We start from the raw sequence: 20,531 nt of genomic DNA, 5'->3' as shown, positions 1-20,531 counted from the left end.
TGAGCTCATTATCATGTGTGTCGTATGACAGGATCATTAGCCCCCTTCAGGCTTATGGATATGAGGTCACACAGTTAGAGGGTTTTTTTTCTCTCTTTTCATCAACACAAGATCATATTTGACTGGACCTGTCACATTAAATGTATACTAAATATACACTAATGAAAGAGTATAATGTTATGGCACGCTGTGGGTGCTGCCACATGCTGAAATCTATGTTTGATAGTTTCCTGAGCAATATTTATTTAATGAGGGCTGCATTCAGACATCATTTGCTTCTTTTTTCAAGTGTGACAATATGCTTTATTCAGTTAATTGGTCCACAAACATTATTATTTGTTATTAATTCCAACATCAAATACTGATATGTATAGTACTGACTATTATCCTCTATTATCACTAGCATCTATTATAAGACACTAGTACCCCTGCTCATTCATGCAATTATTCAATAAGCCAGTCATCTGGCAGCAGTACAATACATACACTTTATTAGTGGGAAATGGTAGTTTAGTGGTTAAGATATTGGACTACTTATTGGAATGTTGTGAGTTTGAATCCCAGGTCTAACAAGCTGCCACTGCTGGGCCCTTGAGCAAGGCCCTTAACCCTCAGGTATATTAAAAAAATGAGATAAAATGTAAGTCCTTCTGGATAAAGGTGTTTGCCACCAATGTAAGTATTAAAACCAGAAAAACATCACCTTGTTTTCTTCCAATCGTATCTCTGGTAAGCTGTGCCCACTGTGGTCTCAGATCCCTGTCTTAGACTGACATGTCAATCTTACAAATCCGTTAGGATTCCATAAAGACTTGTTTACTCCATTGACATTCTGCACACTGCCCTTTTATTGTTACTACAGTTAACTCACCTACACATTTAGTACATCACTTTCCATTCTTTAATGTTTGCACATTTGTTACATATAATACATTATATATATATATATATATATATATATATATATATATATATATATATATCATAATTATACATTATCCATTATCTTCCACTGCTACTATATGTGACGTTATTCACACATCATATTCAATTACTATGTACGTGACAAATAAATTCTTGACTCTTGAATCTTGTTAGGACTGGAACTGGAAGTGGTTTTCTGCTGTTGTATCCTATCTGCTTCCAAGTTTGAGATGTTGTGTTTCCTGAGATGTTTTTCTGCTCACCACAGTTGTAAAGAGTGTTTACTTGAATGCTGCAGTCTTTCAGTCAGCTCGGTCCAGTTTAGCCCTTCTCCTTATCAACAAGGCTTTTCTGTCAACAAATGTTATTATTATTTTTTTGTTTTGTTTTGTTTTATCTCTCCATTTTGTGTAAATTCTAGAGACTGTTGTGTATTAACATACCAGGAGACCAGCATTTCTAACTACTTTTTACTATTCTCATTCTCATGTCTCATTGGGCAGCTTCCACTTCCTGTAATGTATTTTTCACTTTGTATTAAGGAAAATATTTTATGTTTGAGATGTAGGATTTTACCAGTGAGTATTTCATAAGTGATGTAAGTGATTCTTGGAACTGGACTCAGTTCTTTGGACTCTGCTATATTCATGCTGTTGTTAGAGCTCCAGTGAATTTGATTCTGCGATTACTTTCTAATTAGATTCATATTGTTCCTGTGGGCACACAGTATGAAGCCAGTGGGGCTAATCTTTGGCATAGATTGTTTTACCTTGACCGATTATGTCCCACCGAGCTTGTATCTGAAGTATGTGTTCCTGATTGAGCAGTCAGTCAAGCATGCTTTCTAGAATATTAACATCACATCCATCACATCCTGAGACTGACCTGGTCAGTAAATGAGTAGGGTAATGGCAGTATTTTTCTTTTTTCTTTCCAATTTTTCTGAATGTCTAATATAAAATTAGAGTATTAGAAATATTGTTTTTGCTGAGCTAATACAATGCGTGACTTTGCAGACGTGCACGATTCAAACGCTCCAACAGTGTGACAGCAAGCGTGCAGGCTGATCTGGAGATGGAGGGTTTTGGGGTTCTGAGTGTGCCAATGCAGGACAAGGGGTTACAATTTGGCTGTTCCTTCCAGCGCCACTCCTCAGAGCCTGAGTCAGAATATCGCTCCACCGTGCACACACAGGGCCAGTGGGCATACCGGGACCACTACCATGGCGCCTACAATACCGAGCCCTGTGCTCTGGAGCTGAGGGCATTGCCTCATACACACACTGAGCGAGCAGTGGCAAGTTGGCATGAAGGTCCACGCAGCCTGCCTGACTCGGGCAGAGCTTCACCATGCCACAGAGATGGGGAGTTCTTCCTCCGCCTGCTGCAAACTGAGGTAGAGAGGATGGAGGGATGGTGCCAAAGCATGGAGCGAGAGGCAGAGGAGAATGAGCTGCCAGATGATGGTGAGTTAAGATAGAAAGAGGGCACAGGACTGTCTACTGCCAAAGGTTATGGTTTATTCAATGAAGCAATATACTGTATATATTGATTTTTCTCTCTAAGCCAATAGAGGTTGTGCCTTATATTACTGTCACTATTACTAGTAATATCTTGTAATGTATACTTGTACTCTTCAATCTCTAATGAACATTGGATGGAATAGTAAAAGGCTTGGGCCATTACTTGTGCAGAGTGTTTACTGTAATGTTTTTGTCAGCTCAGACTAGCCAACCTCTCTCACAAACAAGGCGTTTATGGCTGCAGAACTGAAGCTTACTGGATGTTTTTATTGCACCAGTCTGAGCTTAAAGCATAATGTTCAGAGCCTCACCCCCATTATAATATAATATAACTTCAAAAATATGCTTTGATATCCAAGGTAGGTGGGTGTTTCATCTGTTCAAGACTCCATATCCAGGTCAGTGCTTGATGGTGCCTCTTGTATGCAAATGCAAACCTTAGCTGAAGTGCTAATGAGCTGATAATGATCCATGTCTGCACCTGTAATTCACATTTACAAATTGCATGTTGACACTACACCCCATTACCTATATTTTACTACAAGGTTTGCGCGTGCCCAATTGTGATTATCGGACATAAGAAGGTCAACAACTGACACGCAAACCCGGCCACATATGCCCTGGAGTCTTAAGCTATCTAACTAATTAAACTACTGTCTAATTGCAGTCTTTGTTATCATCCCTCAGTTACCACCATAGTCTGTTTTGTCTTGGCTTATTTGGTTTATAGCTACTAAAAACTCTAGCTTGGAAGTTTATTATCTTTACGCCAGGTGTTTTTTACATGCAGATTCCAGTTGTACTATGTTTTAATAATGATTTCTATGGAAAGCTTATTTCCTAATCTTACTGGTGAAATCTGTTAGCTGTCTCCTTAGCATGTCAGTGTACTGAGGGGTAACTGCTGGACTATAAAATGCTAAAAGGAAGTAAAAGGCAATCAAACTGTAACTGCGGGTAAAGTAACTGTAAAACCCCTACCAAGTGGACATAGCTAAGGCAAATTGCTATTTACTGCAAAAAAAGGTAACTGATGCAATGCCTCTCTTGGTATATTAGTATGTGGTATATTGTTGGATTTTGTTGGCTGGTCTTTTTCTATATGAAAGCATAGCTTGCTTTACTTATTTGCACTAATATATTTATCAGGTTGAATCCCTAAGCCAGGGGTGTCCAATCTTATCCGCAAAGGGGCCGGGGGTGCAGGTTTTCATTCCAGCCAAGCAGAAGCCACACCTGAGTCTACTGAGAGCCAAGATCAACTGCTTAAACAGGTGGAATCTGGTGTGGCTCCTGCTTGAGTGGTAGGAAAACCTGCACCGACACCGGCCCATTATGGATAAGATGGGACACCCCTGCCCTAAGCATACATATACAGGGTCAATTTGTGTATATATTTTTATTGGTACTGTTTATATTGCCACAAATTGAGATGTTATACTTCAATAATCAACAGGACAACCAGTAGTGAACACAACATCTGAATTTCGTCTTAATGTAAGCCAGTGTGCTTTCTGTTATGAGCCCTTCTCTCCTCTTCTGTAGTGCTGGAGCTGATCAGAGCAGCAGTGGGCAGTGCACAGATGTTAATGTCCCAAAAGGTGCAGCAGTTCTTCCGCATGTGCCAGCAGAGCGTGGTAAGCAGCAAGCCTTTCCTGTTTCCTCCTGGCCTGATTCCTCTCACTAGGGAAACACTGATGAATTTCATTACAACTTCATTATTGTTTAGTTACTTTGAGATTTGAAAAGCATGCTTCTGTAATCTGAGGCACTAGCTTAAGTTTTCACTTCACACACCACCTTTCAGGACCCAACGGCATATCCCCAGCCCACCACTCAGGACCTGGCTAGTTTCTGGGACCTGCTGCAGTTGGCCATTGAGGATGTGCGTGTGAAGTTTCAAGACCTGCAGCGGATCAAGGATTCAGGCTGGAGGCTGCCTCCTGAGAAGAAGGTGAGACTGAAGGGTCATTCAGAGCCACTGTATGCCCAGATCAACCCAAGAGCCAAAACTTCAGTGGGCAGAGGATCTGTTTGTGTAACTGAAACTGGCAATACACGGCTTCCTAAGAAACAAAAGAATAGCGATGGAACTATTATATAGAACACTGCCAAGCCACACATTCTGTACTTTCTGAATTATTAAACCCTTACTATCATGAACTAATGTAAATTTCTCTTCTCTCTGTTTTTCCTTCCATCTGCATTATAATGACATGGTCTTTCTTCTTCTTCTGCATGACTCCCTTGGTATTGTATGTTTGTATTTGGTGTCCTTTGTCCTGTGCTTGCAAATGCTCTACATCCACATCCACATCTATCCCTCTTCATCACTCATTCTATGCCCTCACTACCACCACCCCTCCCTCTCAGGAGGAGACAAAGCTTCCTCCTCCTTTACCAAAGAAGCCAGCAGGTGGAGTGACTGGAAGTCTGCGAGCAGAAAGCGTGGCAGAGACAGGAGTGGGAAGCACTGGTGGTACGCTGATGGTCACTCGTGGTCGTAGTATGCCTGTACCCTTGCCGTTGCGGGAGAAATCCCTAGAGTTGGGAGATCGACAGAGGCTGGAGGCAAGGCGGAGGCTCCTCCAAGCAGGCCCCAAGCGAGCTGCCTCTTTCCGTCAGAATTCGGCCACCGAGAGCGGGGATAGCATCGAGATCTACATCCCTGAGGCCCAGACCAGACTGTGAGCCAGCCAAGCTCACATTAGGTCCATAAAACCAATAAAGCAAGTCTCCTCTCCCTTTGAGTGACCCACAGTATAGCTCACGTACCAAACGTGATTCAAATAAGTTGGAGAAATGACAACATGGGTACTTTCTGGAAGAGAGCTCACTCACTTGTTTGTGTTGAAACTTACAGATTAATCCTCACTGATTAAAAAGGGCTCGCACCAGCACAACCATGTGGTATGAGACTGGGTTTTTTTTTTTCCTTTCACAAGGCTTATTTAATATCCCAAAACCTTAGGACTTTTTTCAATAAATGCCTCCGCGGAATACGGGTGCAATATTGTCTTGGTGAGAGGATTTTAGAAATTTAGCTACAAATAGCAGACTCTCTTTTGATATAGTCTTGATATCTAAACTGTGCATTTAGTTTTGCCAGGGTGGTGACAGTAGCTCCTCTCACTGTGAAACAGCAGCACACTCTTGTGGCCAGGTCAGAATAGTACATCCCTATATCTCAGGCCTGCATATATAACGAATTTGGGCTCCGTCCCTTTTAACTGCGCTTGCAGTATCGTTTAGTTGCAACAGGTCAGGTGTCTGACTGTTAATGGCCAGTGTTCAACAGGACAAACAAACCTTACCATCAAACAAACCGCCCATTTACATTTAATTTATACTGTCCATCAAGGATAGAGGGAAAAGTCCTCAAGCTCTAAGTTTCTTCATCTGGTACTTCTGTCTGCTTTAGCCACACAGAGACAATCCCTATCCTGGACATTTAGTTTAGGAAAGGGAAGCATGTCAGTCCTTTCTCAAGTCACCCATGAACTTCTATGTCAAAAAAGAAAGAAATAGAAATAGAAGAAAGTGTGACATCTAATGCAGTGAAGTCAATATTACCTAGACAGAAACACTAGCCTCTAATTATTAGATGACAGAACTTTTCTAGGTTATAAGAGTATCAAAAACACTGGGTTTAGATGTATGGTTTTCATTTTTGTGTGTTTTAGGTGTCTTTATAATGCTGAATATATGCCATGCCCCTTTACAGCAAAGGAAATTGCTGATACCTCAGAAGTTTTGCCTGGAAGTGTTTTCATTTAATTAATACCCTGTTTTTATTTATTCATTTACTTATTACACTCTGTGTGTGTGTGTGTGTGTGTGTGTGCAGAAAGTCAGTGTTTTCCTTTGTTCAAATAATGCAAAGTAACATCTGCCCTTTGCAACAACGACTGCTCCTCATCTTGCAATTGTCATTTTGGTACATTTTCAAATAATAACTATGTTTTTGGTTCAACTCTAGAAGAATTATTTGAAGAAGTATTTAATAGGAAATTGTATATTTTATAAATGACATTTTTAGATTTAAATACGAACAGATGAATCCCTATCAAAAGTGAAGTATTAATGAGTATGAAAAGAAGGAAAACAAAGGAAAGGGCAGGATTTCTCTGTGGTGTCGCATTATCTGGAATATCAGTGTTGCCTAAATGTTGTTCAATATTTATATGAAGTCATATGGAGCCTGCTGCTTGAAGTGCCCAATTTCTCTTCTCTCACTCTTGACCTCAGCCTTGACTGGTGTGGATTTTGAATTATAGAAGAGCCAGGAGCCACTTATAGTCTTTGTTGTCCTGTATAGACTAGTTGTGCCTAATTAGCACTTTTGTGTGGCTTTTCAACTGAATATGATATTTTACTCAATATAAAGTATGTTATTCATATGAAATAGGTATGGTTCTGAAAAATTCAGTTTGTAACACTATTACTGGATATTCACTTCAGCCAGTAATCTATGTAACATGCATGCCTTTTAATACTTTCATGTATAACTTTTTATACTTTTTTCAGTGAATCCATAATGCCAGTTATGCTTTTATCTATTTATTTGGTTAATTCTTTTTTCTTTTTTCTTTTTAAACTAACCCACTTTCCGGCTGAGTATGAATGCCAATTACTGCACTTATTATAATATAGCCTTTGTCTCCTTATTCTATTTCTAAATTGCAGATCAACAGCATCTAAAAAAAATTGGGGAATGTCAAATACATCAAATATCTGGCCCAGCATGTCAGAAAACAGGAAAGCACAAAAGACTATTCCCTTTTCCACTGTGAAGGACTTCTGTCCATTTGGCATACTGGACTCCACATTTCTAGTCCTTCTAGACTCATGATGTTTACCGAATTTTTTTTTATTATTACTATTATTATTTCTTCATACAGAAATGAAATCTTGCTTCTTTTGTTGTTTGGTTGGTTGTTTTATTTATTTATTTATTTATCTATTTTTTATTTTTTTTATTTTTTTTTTAAGCATCAGGCATTTGCATTTTTGATGGACCCATTGTTTGGATGTTTGGAAGACTGACACAGAATCAGCTGCACACAACGAATAAAACATTTGACCATCAGGCAAAGTGTATCCCAGAATAAACGGATGGACAATCTTCCAGCGAAAGCGTACACACTGCAGTTGTCTGTACACCTCTCTGCCTCAACTTCCGTATCTGAAACATGACCCAGCCATATTTGGGGGTACATGGAATATGAGGAAGAACAGATGGCACTTTCTGCACACTTTCTATTATACACATTTTTGTCCCATGCCTTGAGTTAACAAAACACACATAACAAGGACCCTCTGTCGCATCTCTGTTGTTATTCTAGGGGCTTCTAGTGCAAAAGTAGCCTGCAGGCCCGGTCCTCACCATAATATCATTAGCATTAGATTGTGCAGATGATTATATTTTGGTAGCACAGAAGAGCTTTGTAGCAGTGTGTGTTCAAGGCACTGTGGTGTAGATTTTTTTCTGCTCTATAATAAATCAGTGCAGTACTTAATCACTGGATATCACATGGGTCATAGACTTTTAAACAATTACTGTGTAATTAAATATATCCTCTCACTCTGTTTTACTATTATGTAAATATATCTGTTGCATTGAAAGTTATTGTATTATATGGATTATCATGACAATAATTATTATCACATTATAAAGAGAAAGTTGTTCCTTAACCTCTATGTTTAGACTATGGAAAATATGTAATTGTAAAAGGTGTGTTCTGTTTCACCCTTACTAACCACCAGGGACAATCAGCTGGAAATCTTTACTGAGCCCTTCAAACATCGTCACAGAATGACATATGAAGCAGTATTTCTATTAAATACTGCCATCAAACAGTATTGATGGCAGTACTTTCTTCTTCTCACCTCACACACAATTGGACTATATGTATACCACATGAAGCTATCACTTGGCAGTTTGTGGCTATGGTCAGAAGATAGTTAACCTGTTTTCCAAACCTGCTGATAGCCTCCTCTCATGTCTTCTACCTCACTTAGAATATTTTGTATATATTGCAAGCACCCTTTCTTGTTAAGTTATGGATGTCTGTGCTGTGTACTGTTATTAATAAGCAGACCCACCTTTCCCTGCTGGGTTGGGTTCTCCCTTAAGCATTATCTCCTCCGAAGTATTGCATATCTATCCTTATCTAGCCCACCAAAATGCCTATGGTGTGGTTGAGTGGTTGTCCGTGGCCATACCATTCCATAGTTGCTGCTGAGTGGGCATGCTTTGTCAGCTGGGTTCCACTGGGCTCCACGTGGAACACTAGGTCTAGAGTTTTGCTTTGTTCACTTATCAATGTCCCCATTGTATTATCTGTTTAGCCACATCACTCACTGTCCAGCCACCACAGTTGTGAAGCATGCACATGGTGCAGCAACTGTATCACACCAATGGGTTCTTACAAGATGGGAAACTTCAGTTCCACCTTTAGGCCTTATTTTTCTTAGGGCTATTGGATTTACTGAGAATTCTAGATACACTGTCACCTGAATGTGTGGCAAACATTAATATGCTTATTATTTGGCCTGGTCACTATGTACAGTACCACCCGGTGCAAAGGACGCCTGTTGAGGTTGCTAGGATTGTTGATGGCATCCATAGTAATGATCCCTGTAGTCTGGCTCTATGAGAATTGAGTTATCAGTCTATTACTAGACCTGGAATGCCAAAAAGATATGAATTATTGGATCGGCAAAAGGGGCACTGCCTCTAGCTTGTTGGAGATGGAAGACTTTTCTAGTCACAGGAGTTCATTTGGGAGAAGTGCCAGATTGGACAGAGACAATTACCATGGACACGACCCTCCAGAATGTAATGTCAGAAACACCAGCAGCAATGTAGGCCTTCAGATTATACTTCCTGGTTCTGAGAAGTCAATACTGGTTGGCTCAGTGAGACATTCTTATGACGGTAAGATTTAAATACCATCAGGTTGACAGCACAGAATCCTCACAAGTGGGTCCATCTATGAATACAAGAGCTGTAGTACCAGGGCTGTACAATGGTGCATTGGCTGTATCGTTGTGGTTGTAAATATACCTTGGAGTATTTGGTAACCGAAATCTGGATTTAGCAAGGTGCAGGTGGACATCAGCACTGACAATTGTGGTTTTCACTGGTGAAGCCAGACAGCCCACTGGAACAGGATGCAATGCCCTATGCTTTCCCTCTTCTAATGTTGACTCTTCCCAAATTGCACATAATTTAGCAACAAAGCAACTCACACATGAGCAACTCCTGCTCATGATGCCAAGATGGCCAACAAGACCTTGATTTCTACTACTGCAGGCACTAATGTTTGAAGCAAACCCTCAGGGTTTGCTTCATCCACTTTTGCTAACGAGAAGAATGGTAGAACTGCATGCTCTGGAATTTGCTCTATTGTCACCCAATTTTTTGCAATTGATTGACCTTGCAGTCTTGCTTGAAGTCAAGCCCTCTGGAACATTCCTTGCTGTGCCTGGTACATGACCCTGTGATAAGCTGTGTCCTGCTCCTCATGACATTGTGGCATTGGATACACTCACAGCCAGGAGGGGTGAAACAGAACACTAGCAACTATGGCTCTATGAACCCCAGATAATAACCAGGTCCTATTTATTTGCATATAGACAGAACCTGCAGGTAATATTTACTTCTATTTAATACAAAAACTGCATCATACATCACACAATGTTGTTTTTGAAAGATCTCAAGATGTATGTGCACACACCGAAGGTTCCCCTAACCTGTGGAGGTTATCTGGTGTTTATAGAACCTCATTTACATACATAACTAGCATTTATATAATGTACAGAGAACTACCTTATTTAGATTACATTTTTCTTGCTGCTAAAGTAGAAGGTGGACTGGAAGAATATAAATGTTTTAAAATTTAGTAAAGATTATATTCTGCTAGACCAAGGCTGCTGCATGTAAGATTATGGATGAGGTTTTAAATGGGATATCAGCTTGTTCATAGCACCTGGAGTATAGTGAATTACATCATTTAAAGTTTCATTTAAAACATTACTTTTGATCATTTTCTACTTTGACGGGGGAAAAAAAAATATGGGCATTCTGTAATGTAGCAAAATAAGTTTACACTCTTTATTTGTTCCTTCTTCATTCATGGACCAGTTTTAAAGAATATAGCACTGAATTTCACTATTCCGTTTGACAAAATATTTACATCATTAAATTATTGTTTTTTGATATTATATGTTCTTCTTCATGCCATTTTTACAGGCCAGATCAAACAGCAATAGCATACTACTTCAGCCTGTTGATGTAGAATATGAATCATCTACTGCAGTTTGTTTTTGGAAAAGATTTGCAGCTAACCACTGAGGGCCCGTGACCGCTGTTTTAGATTCAGTAAGTCATTGTTCCCTTGCCATAGATGTGTACAGCTAAATGTGCAGTAGCTGTAAATTAAGACAGAAGGCTCACTGTGATGTGGTTAACCTAACACAGAATGTAACACTGTTAATGGCTGTAAACATTTTTTTTTAATTATGATAAAGCTATTTTAGCAAGGTCAATCTTGTCCAGTTGTTTGTGTGTATGTGTGTGTGTGTTACCCCTATAAAAAAAACACTGCCATCCATAGGATCTTATAGGACTCTCAGTATCATTAATTCAAAATGAGTTAAATACAAAAAAAATGAACTGGCTTCTACTAAACATAGAAAAACAAACTTTAATTTATCAAGAATGGATACCAAGTAATAATACACAACATGAATACAACAGAACATGGAGGTGGAGTAGTTGCACCCCCTCTGGTTTAAACAAAAGATGTTGGTTCAAGCGACAAATGGCGGGATACGGTTTTGCGCAGGGAAGGGGAATGAGGACAGAGCAGCCAACACTGGTGAAGGAAAAAATAGAAATAGGAACGAACAATAAAACAAATTTTGCCATGATCCTGGTTAGATCAGTCCAAAACTACGATATAAAATTTCTGCCTCAATGCTTAAAAACAAGATCAGGCTTCGTCTCTGATCCTTTGTGTGTTTCACTCCTGTGTCTCCATGATTTCATCCTCCCCTTCTCCTCCCTCCTCCAAAGCCTCCTCTTCTTCTTCTTTACGCTCTGGAGGCTTCTCATAGGCTTTCTCTGATGGAGTGACAATCACACCGTCCCAGGTAGACATCTCCGAAACCAGGTCTAGAAACACAACCATGAGAGATACTCATAAATCACATTGGAAGCAATCATGAAGATGATGAAGAGCAAAATGGAGGACTTTGTGAACATTGAATAAGTGGAGAACTTACAACTGGCATCTCCTTCAAGTCCTAAGATCTTCCTGTAGCCACCATGGGAAAGGACCCTCACCAGTGTCTGAGCCGTAAAACACACCATATCCTAACAGACACATTTACAAGCTTGGTCATTATGTCAATTAATTATGGCAATTGCTAATACATTATTAGTCGCAAATAATTTGGTATTTTAATATAATTTCAAATTCCCTTTTAATAATACCAGTCATCTCTTATACTAGAGTATCTCCACCTTTTACCACTTATGCCTAGGGGTGTTACCAGCCTCCATTTTATTGAAGAAAAAATCTCTGATAAGCAGAATACTGTTATAGTAAGAAATAACAATATTAGTCATATATAGAAATACAGTCTTAGCTCATTTTTAGTAATTTACTATGTATATTTTTCTCTTATATTCCTTAAGTTCTCTTTGGGATAAAAAGCAAAGACTTGTGGATACAATATTTACCTAGCAATAAAATACGACTGATCTAAAAATATTTCTTCCATTTATTATTAAAAACTAACATCCTGTTTGATTTCACATTAAATACACTTTGCTGGCAGGGCTGTTCGTGTTGTAACATTTTTGTGTGCTTTGTAACATCCACCATATAATAAATCTCTAAAATAGGACATGAATCCAGTGTTTACTTCACCCCCACTCCCCATATTATTAATTCAATCCTTATCGGCACGAGTTACCCCTATATAACAAATAGTCCTTACCTGCTGCTCCAGAGTCATTACAGTGTGTATGCGGAAGTTTCCGCTCTCACATGGGTCTGTGATGCCGACAGAACCTGGCAGAAAAAGCCCTGCTGCTAGCATCTGGAGACAGCGTCTACGTCACACATGTACAGACACATGAATGTGAACTGAAACAATAAATGCAAAACTAGACAAACTGTTAGCAAAATAAATATAAAAAAAACAGAGCCACTTAAGAAGAACTGTTAGCTTACCTGTAGGCAAGGTTGAGTGAAAGAGGCTGTCTGGAGGGGTTATTCATTACAGCCGAGTGCCCCTAGTTACACAAAACAGATTAAGTCAGCAAAATCTCAGGGTCAAATCAGACCTCTATTTTATAGTATTACTCAGGCAGGATAAGACTTCCAGATGGAGTGTTTTTATAAATATGTATGCATGGTTATAACCTGTACTACGTCATCAACTTAAATGTAATCTACTTGTTTTACCCCCTTTATATACAAGTTGTACAGTCTGTGGTCATTTAAATTACGCCTAATCCTGAGTAGCCCATAGCATGTCCCTAAAACCTACAGATGTGCACATGCTTGTAAATGCCATCTATATTTATTCTGCATTTTCAACTGGAAGAGTAGTTTGAGTTTTGTTTCAGCTGGAAAGTGTGGTAAAAAAAAAAAATCCCAGAAATAATTTCTATAATAATTTCTATAATAATAATAATAATAATGATAAATGCCAATAATAATTACTATCTGTGATTTAATTAATTATCATCAGTATCTGTGATAATTATAAATATCTTTGTATATTCAAAATCTCTCAACAAACTTTAGGTGAGCTTAAAACAAATCCATTATTTGCACAAGACCAGAATGAAGAGGAAGATTAATGTGACCTAGAACTATTCCACCAGAACTTGGAGGAGAAGTATACATCAGAGAGTAGAGAAGCTAACTGGATGCTGGCTTTTCAGTCGTGACTCACCAGGAGGTCCAAAATCCAGGGGGTGAGAGGCTCAAAGCCGGGAAAGCGCACCCGCAGATCCTTCAACAAGCGGATCAAAACCTTCACCCTAAGCAACACACATCACACTCTGATTCACACAAACATTCTGCTGACATTTTGAAGCTTGCTTCTCCAAAGCCCCGTAAAAAAAGTATCAAAGTCTGTGGAGGTTCCATGTTTATAAAGGAACGCTTTAAAACTCCAACAGACTTTGATCATTTCTTTAAATGGATTTGATTCAACAAAGCCAGGAGAAGTGACAAAGGTCATGAGAAGGCGCAGGTGCTCTTACGTCGAGTGTGAGGCGTTCTCCTCGAACCAGCGGGCATGGCGAATGGCAGCCAGGGCACTCTGCAACACCTTGATGTCCACTTCAGAGAAAGGACAGACAAAGCTCTGGTCAAACAGTCATCCTCACAATAAAAAAAAAAAGCATGAACTTTCATTAGATACGCGCGTACGGTGGAGTTCAGGGTCGAGCTTGCGCAGGTTGGGAGGGACTGTAGTGATGAGGATCTTCACTGTAGCATCAGCTGAGCTGATCTCAAAGCCAGTCTCGTTGGTCAGCATAGACAGCACTAAAGCAGATAAGGAAAGCAATGAAACACTGCGGCCCTGTGGAACAATGAAAGCAAAACCATTCCCTGTGTAGTAAAGCCTGTACACGGTACTCACCTTCAGCTGGGTCCTGGGTACGCAGAGTCTCCACTACTTTGTTTCCTAATGCAGCAACTGCTTCCACTGCGACAGGCAAAGAGTTTTTACATCAACGCTTGTGCAAGGTGCAGGTTAAAACTAAATACCTGATGCTCTGAAGTCAAAAATCGATATATATTTTTTTCTGCAATCTACCATCAAAATGGTACAATGACTAACATCACAATGCATGGCACAATGAATGCTGTTTAACTTCCCTCCCTTTCAACACTGAACAAAAATGCCTTGCTAGATCATGCTCAGTTTGGAAAATGCATTTGTTTACAATACTCTCAAATCCAGTGGAGACACCCAAACACTATACAAAACCAGAACTTTGTTTCATTCTGTGAAAAATTACTTACATGTGGGAAGAATCTTAAGGATAACTACAAGGTCAGCTACATTGTGTCCTGTGGTCATGGTGCCTTTTTTGTATGAACCCACTTGCCGCACCTCCTCTATTTGCTGTAAATTTAAGACAAGCACAAACAATATTATCCAACTCCTGAAACTGTTATGGAAATGTAATGTTAACACTGGTGTAAAACTCACCACTTCAAAGTTCCCAGGTGCTACAATTAAATTGTCAATAATGTTGTTGATCTTCGTCACCAAGGACAATATGGAAGACTGCATAAAAAAAACCAACAATCAGAATGTCAGCACAGGCCCAGCCAAATTCTTTTCTTTCCAAGACTCAGAAATAGCCACTGTCTAGCAGTTATGACATTACTGATTAATGTTAATCGAGTAAGAACACCATGGAGTCTACTCATCAATCTCTAGGCTCTGACCTACATGTATGTAATTGATAAATGCAGAGAGGTTAACAGAGTGTAAGGGTTCAGTACCTGTTCAGCAGAGGTAGGACTCAGATCTTGGTTTCGTTTCAGCAGAGCTTCACTAAATGCAGTCTCATCAGGAGCTGGCTTCACCCGGGGAAAGGCCATCTCACACTGAAATGCGGATAATTAAGGTTTTATATACGCCAGCTATATAAATGTTCCAGAGATTTTCTGTGGTAAATGTCTGAAATCCAGATTTTCTTTCCTTAAACTAATGACTGCTCATGTTTTATAACAGCAATACATTAAGATTGGTGTTCCATGTAAACAGTGGATTAACCAAATGACAAAGTATAGAGTGATCTATATTTATATATTTATATATGTCTGGCATTTGGCAGACACTCTTCCAGAGCAACTTGCATTTTATCCCAGTGTTATAAACTGAGAGGGTTAAGGGCCTTTCTCAGGGGCCCTGCAGTGACAGCTTGATGGACCTGGGATTTGAACTCACAACCTGATCAGTAGTCCAACGTGTGAGCCACTAAGCTACTACATCCCCACATCTAGAGGTCCAGTGGTTAAAGAGAAGCATTAAAATTGGGTAGCTAAGGGAATGGTAGCTAAGCGGTTAGACTACTGAAAAGAATGCAGTGTTTAAATCCCACTCCTGCCAAGCTGCTACCCCTGGGCCCTTGAGCAAGGCCTTTAACCATCAACTGCTCAGTTGTATAAAATGAGATGTATGCAAGCCGCTCTGCATACCCATATATCTGCAAAATGCACAAATATAAATATATTCCCCTTGTTTATAATAAGTCAGTCCTAGTGAAATCATTTCTTTGCATTTACAGCAAGCAGTAAAAAAGCTCAAATGGCAAAAAAGATGATTCACTTACAACATAAAAGTCAAATGGTATGTGGGGGACAAAAGGGCGGTACCTGAAAATGACAAAAAGGGCATAAGCAGAGACAAAGCAGCCAAAAAAAATATAAAGGTGTATGCATACACAGGGTATAAAGCAGCGTACCGATGTAATTATACAGAGTGTATCAGGCATTAAAGTGATAAAAGCATACACAGTGTATTAAGCAGTGTACTGATGTAATCAAAGAATATAATAAAGCAGTATACTGATGTAAGCATACACAATTTATATAAAACAGTACACTGATGTAAGCCTAATATATAACATAGTATACTTATGTAATTTTTCACTATGTATAAAGCAATACATACAGGTTGTTGAGTGAAGTAAGATTATAAAATTAAACACTCACCCTTGTACCAGACCTCCACGGGAGCCAAAGCGGCCACCACGGCCCCTGCCCCGATCTCCTCTGTGGGAAAAAACCCAGAATGAATATTAAATATTAAATCATGTTAAACACACACAAATTAGATATGGCTCTTCCCAGGGTTGCCAGATCTGTGGCTTGCTGAAATATTCCTAAATTTAACAGGTTGGACAAATTTTACATACACTGAGTTACTTATATGTATGTGTTAAACTGTTTAATAAATATAAACATCTAGTCAACGCTTTCCAAAACGTATTTAATTGTGAAAGCATCTAATATTACAAAAAGCTTTTAATAAACAGGTAGTAGAGCCCAGGTTTAAAGTCGACGAGATGGATGATTACTTATTACAGACATGGCAATCTTGGTCCGAACCCAGTGCTGTAACTGTGCATAGCCTGCTAGCTTTCAGTGTTGCAGGTTTTCGTCTTAATAACGTTAGACAAAATGTAGAGCAAAGAAACATCAATCCTATCAGTGCTAGACTGATGTATTATGATGAAAAGTCTGTAATCTCCACAGCTTTTACTGCAATAAATAAAAACACGGTCTAATGGACACAGTGCTGACTTTAGCTTGGTGTGTTTCCAGACTAGCTCGTTTCATTCATTCATTATCGACCGACTTTCATTGTTTTCAGTGGTTTACCAAGACACAATGAATGCAATGAAAAAAGATATGAAATCTCACGCTGCCATGAAGAGAAGTTAGTTACAGTGAATCAATGCAAAAGCAAGGTGTGAGCAGAATTATCTGTGTGATGCTAAGTAGATAAAGCCGGGCTCTACAGCGCCTTAACGAGCAAATTAATTCAACTGAAAGCCGATCGCGATGAGAATAACATAAACTAGCATGAATACAATATTTACCTCATTGCGTAAGACGTTTTGGCGGATTAAAGGAGAAACCAACGCGTGAAGTCACCGAGTAGCGGTGTGCTGCTCTGAGCTTTTACTGCGACTCGGTGAGCAGCAGAAACAAGGGAAGCCTGTCAGCAACCATACCGGAAACTCCTCCAAAACAATACACCCGGAAACTACAGTTTCAAAATAAAAGTATTATTTATTTATTTACTTACTTACTTACTTACTTACTTACTTACTTACTTATTTCAAAAATCATTTGAAAGATGTTGAGGTTCTCTTTGGGATTAGGAACGAGTACATCAGAGGGACAGCTCATGTTGGACGTTTGGGGGACAAAGTTAGAGAGGCCAGGCTAAGATGGTTTGGACATGTCCAGAGGAGGGACAGTGAGTATATTGGTAGGAGAGTGCCAGGCAGGAGGAAAAGAGGAAGGCCAAAGAGGAGGTTTATGGATGTAATAAATGAGGATATGAAGCTAGTGGGTGCAAGTGTTGAGGATGCAGAATATAGGGATAGGTGGAGAGAGATGATTCGCTGTGGCCACCCCTGAAGGGAAAAGCCAAAAGAAGAAGAAGAAGATGAAGACTAGTGGGTGTAAGTGTTGAGGATGCAGAAGATAGGGATAGGTGGAGAGAGATGATTCGCTGTGGTGACTCCTGAAGGGAAAAGTAGAAGAAGAAGAAGAAGAAGAAGAAGAAGAAGAAGAAGGAGAAGAAGATTTTTAAAAAGCATTTTAAACCTTTTCACAGCTTAAACTGTGTGGTAATACATGGGCTGTATTCTATTATTATTATTATTATTATTATTATTATTATTATTATTATTTTCACTTATGCACTAATGATACAACAACAGGAAACAACAATGTTCAATAGTTAAATATAACCCCCGGCAACAGTAAAACAATAAAAAATAAAATAAATAATAATAATAATAAAAAAAAAAAAAAATAATAATAATAATAATAACAACAAATATAGATTACCACACAGTTTAAGCTGTGAAAAAAGGTTTAAAAATGCTCATTTTTTTATTGATGAAAGTTTACATTTGATAAACTCAATATGTATTTATATATGTATTTACATCCATTAATGGATACAAATTATATATTCCGGGGTACTGTCTGTGTGAGGTGACATTTCTCTCAACCCACCCAAATTTTGCATTATGCCATGCAACAGACTATTTCTTTAAATTTATTGTAAAATGACGTGTTAGCCTGAAGGTGATCAAAGCAAACTCAAAGATTTTTTTTGTTTGTTTTTAACAGCCCAATAATAAGTGCTTCCAACTGAGACAATTTGCACTGGGTGATAAACTGTTTGTTAACTGTTTTGGGGATAAATTACTGTGGCTGTGTAAAGTTACACATCAGGTTGGGAAAGTATTATGAATTTACAGGAGAACACAGGACAGATTTACTACATCAAATCCCACTTACGGACTGTCTCTCGTTTTGTAAAAGCGAACCGATGATAACTAGCCTCTTCATCTGGCCATTGTGCTAAATAATGAGATGCAACATGGTGAGATGCCAAGATAGCCATTTGTCATTCTGGGTGAAAGTGTCATTGAGTTAATTAAGGCAGAAATACATAACTAGTCTAAACTGTATTATCAAGTGTACATGAAATGTACAAGAAATCGATACAATTGTTAGAATAGACAACACCTATTTACTTGACAGCCAGCAAGACAAAGCTATTTTAGGGGCAGGTTGTGTGTGTCAATACTTGTAAAGTGATTGGGAGAGATGGAAGAGGAGAAAACTGCACAAGATCATAATGATTGGTCTGTTCTTGTAGTTTTGGGTGATCTTTGAAGCAGTTCTAACTACAGTTACACTAAACCACATTTAAATATCATTTGATGTAGCTCAATTTGCTTCCTGGTAACACACACACACAAACACACAGACATGGCTAAAGGCCAGTATATCACTGATTGAAGCAGGCCAGAGGTGACAGGATGAAAAGGATGGAAAAAAAATACCTTTGATTTTATTGATCTTTAAATAACACCTATTTTTCTCCACTAACTGCTGCCTCCGTCGCCTCTTCTGCAGGTTACCCCTTGCTCAGTTTGCAGAAAGAGAGAATGTGCTTCCAGATGTTCTGAGCATTATGGATACACCAGGGGCGTATCTAGGATTTGAAAACATCAGGGGCTGAGCCCAAAACATCCGGGGCTAATTGAGGAGAGGGGGTAAGCAAGAATAACACGTTTTGTAAGGGCATTTTTATGTAATATTGTTTAATAATAAACACAAATTAACACAAACAGTATGCAACTTTAGAAAATTTAATTCAATCTTTTTTCTGACTCCTCCTATCATTTCAGAGTCTTGCTACTAAAAAAGGAGTTCATTAAATTCATTACATTTTCTCTCACACAGGTATACCATGCAATATTATCTCTTTTACTGCTTGTATGTGAAGCTGTGCTGTGCAGATCCTTTATTATTACTATTATTTTACAATAATCTATGTTATACATGCACCTATTATTTCATTCCTGATTTATGCTGTCACTACTGTATGAATTATTCTTTGTTTATTTTTTCATTTTTTACAGCTTCTCTTCTCTTATCGTTCTCTCATCTCTCATTCTCTCATCTGTCTTACTGCTTGTATCTTGTCTACGTCATGCTCTTGATGACTTTTCTATACTATTTTTTGAGGGTGGAATCATCAGAGAGTATCTCAGAGCCTTGAGCAAAATGGTCAATCACCATACTAGTATTTCTAGTACTGAGAATTCCTTTATCAATAGACAGAACAGCCAAAAGATTGAGTCTGTTCTGGTCCATTGTTCGCCTAAGTCATGTCTGTATTTTAACTTAAATACTGCATTAGTTGAATAATAGAAAGTCATGAGGTTCAAACTGTAATGTCTTAGTGCTTTAACAGTTTATATTTTATTTAGATCTATCTTTAGGATGATTTAATTTAAGGCTTTTGTTCGTCTTGGGTATGGAATAATATTCTAAAGGGTCCTATATGTCAGGGGTTTTCAGAATCAGAGACAGTGGGCCTCCTTTTTGACACAACATACATTTGTTAGCCGACTTTAATCAACTGTGTTAACATTAAATATTAGAAGTTAGACTTTTATCTGAATAATAAGATTGTTGTGTTTTCTGACATTTTTATTGCTGTCCCGTTTAAGGGCTGTAAGGTGTTTACGTCACGTGGTGTGAAAGCGGCGCCGCGCAGACCGACAGGTGTAGGACATTAAAATATCGCGAGAACAGTTCTAGAGCATATTCGAGCGCACACTCTCGCGGTATTTTGGCGAGAGCGTGTGTGTGTGTGTGTGTGTGTGTGTGTGTGTGTGTGTGTGTGTGTGCGGAGATGTCAGTCAAAATCGTGTACAGTAAACGGCAACAGTGCTCTAATAAAACGATCAACATTTCATTAATTCCTCTACACT

General features: G+C 38.8%; 2 protein-coding genes across 3 annotated transcripts in view; one reads left to right on the top strand and one right to left on the bottom strand.

The window, feature by feature from the left end:
* Window positions 1-10,987, top strand: part of dlgap3 (discs, large (Drosophila) homolog-associated protein 3) — a 155,836-nt gene extending 144,849 nt beyond the window's left edge. For both annotated transcript variants that reach the window (XM_058378312.1, XM_058378311.1), the window contains 4 exons: window positions 1,941-2,389; window positions 3,992-4,083; window positions 4,254-4,400; window positions 4,820-10,987. In XM_058378312.1, the coding sequence (XP_058234295.1) occupies window positions 1,941-2,389; window positions 3,992-4,083; window positions 4,254-4,400; window positions 4,820-5,137 (1,006 nt within the window). In that variant the 3' untranslated portion in view covers window positions 5,138-10,987. The remainder of the gene's footprint in view (window positions 1-1,940; window positions 2,390-3,991; window positions 4,084-4,253; window positions 4,401-4,819) is intronic.
* Window positions 10,988-11,137: 150 nt separating this feature from the next.
* Window positions 11,138-17,238, bottom strand: ilf2 (interleukin enhancer binding factor 2). Its single transcript, XM_058378313.1, has 14 exons — window positions 17,100-17,238; window positions 16,210-16,269; window positions 15,828-15,870; window positions 14,995-15,099; window positions 14,696-14,773; window positions 14,506-14,608; window positions 14,120-14,185; window positions 13,906-14,022; window positions 13,737-13,815; window positions 13,424-13,511; window positions 12,694-12,755; window positions 12,458-12,572; window positions 11,738-11,828; window positions 11,138-11,627 (listed from the first exon to the last, which is right to left on the bottom strand). The coding sequence occupies exons 1-14, from the start codon at window positions 17,102-17,104 to the stop codon at window positions 11,476-11,478; spliced, it is 1,164 nt and encodes a 387-aa protein (XP_058234296.1). The 5' UTR covers window positions 17,105-17,238; the 3' UTR covers window positions 11,138-11,475.
* Window positions 17,239-20,531: the final 3,293 nt, after the last annotated feature.

Source organism: Hemibagrus wyckioides, linkage group LG24 (genome assembly GCF_019097595.1).
Source record: "Hemibagrus wyckioides isolate EC202008001 linkage group LG24, SWU_Hwy_1.0, whole genome shotgun sequence".
In the NCBI taxonomy this organism is placed as follows: domain Eukaryota; kingdom Metazoa; phylum Chordata; class Actinopteri; order Siluriformes; family Bagridae; genus Hemibagrus; species Hemibagrus wyckioides.
This window is presented reverse-complemented; position numbering and strand designations above follow the sequence as displayed.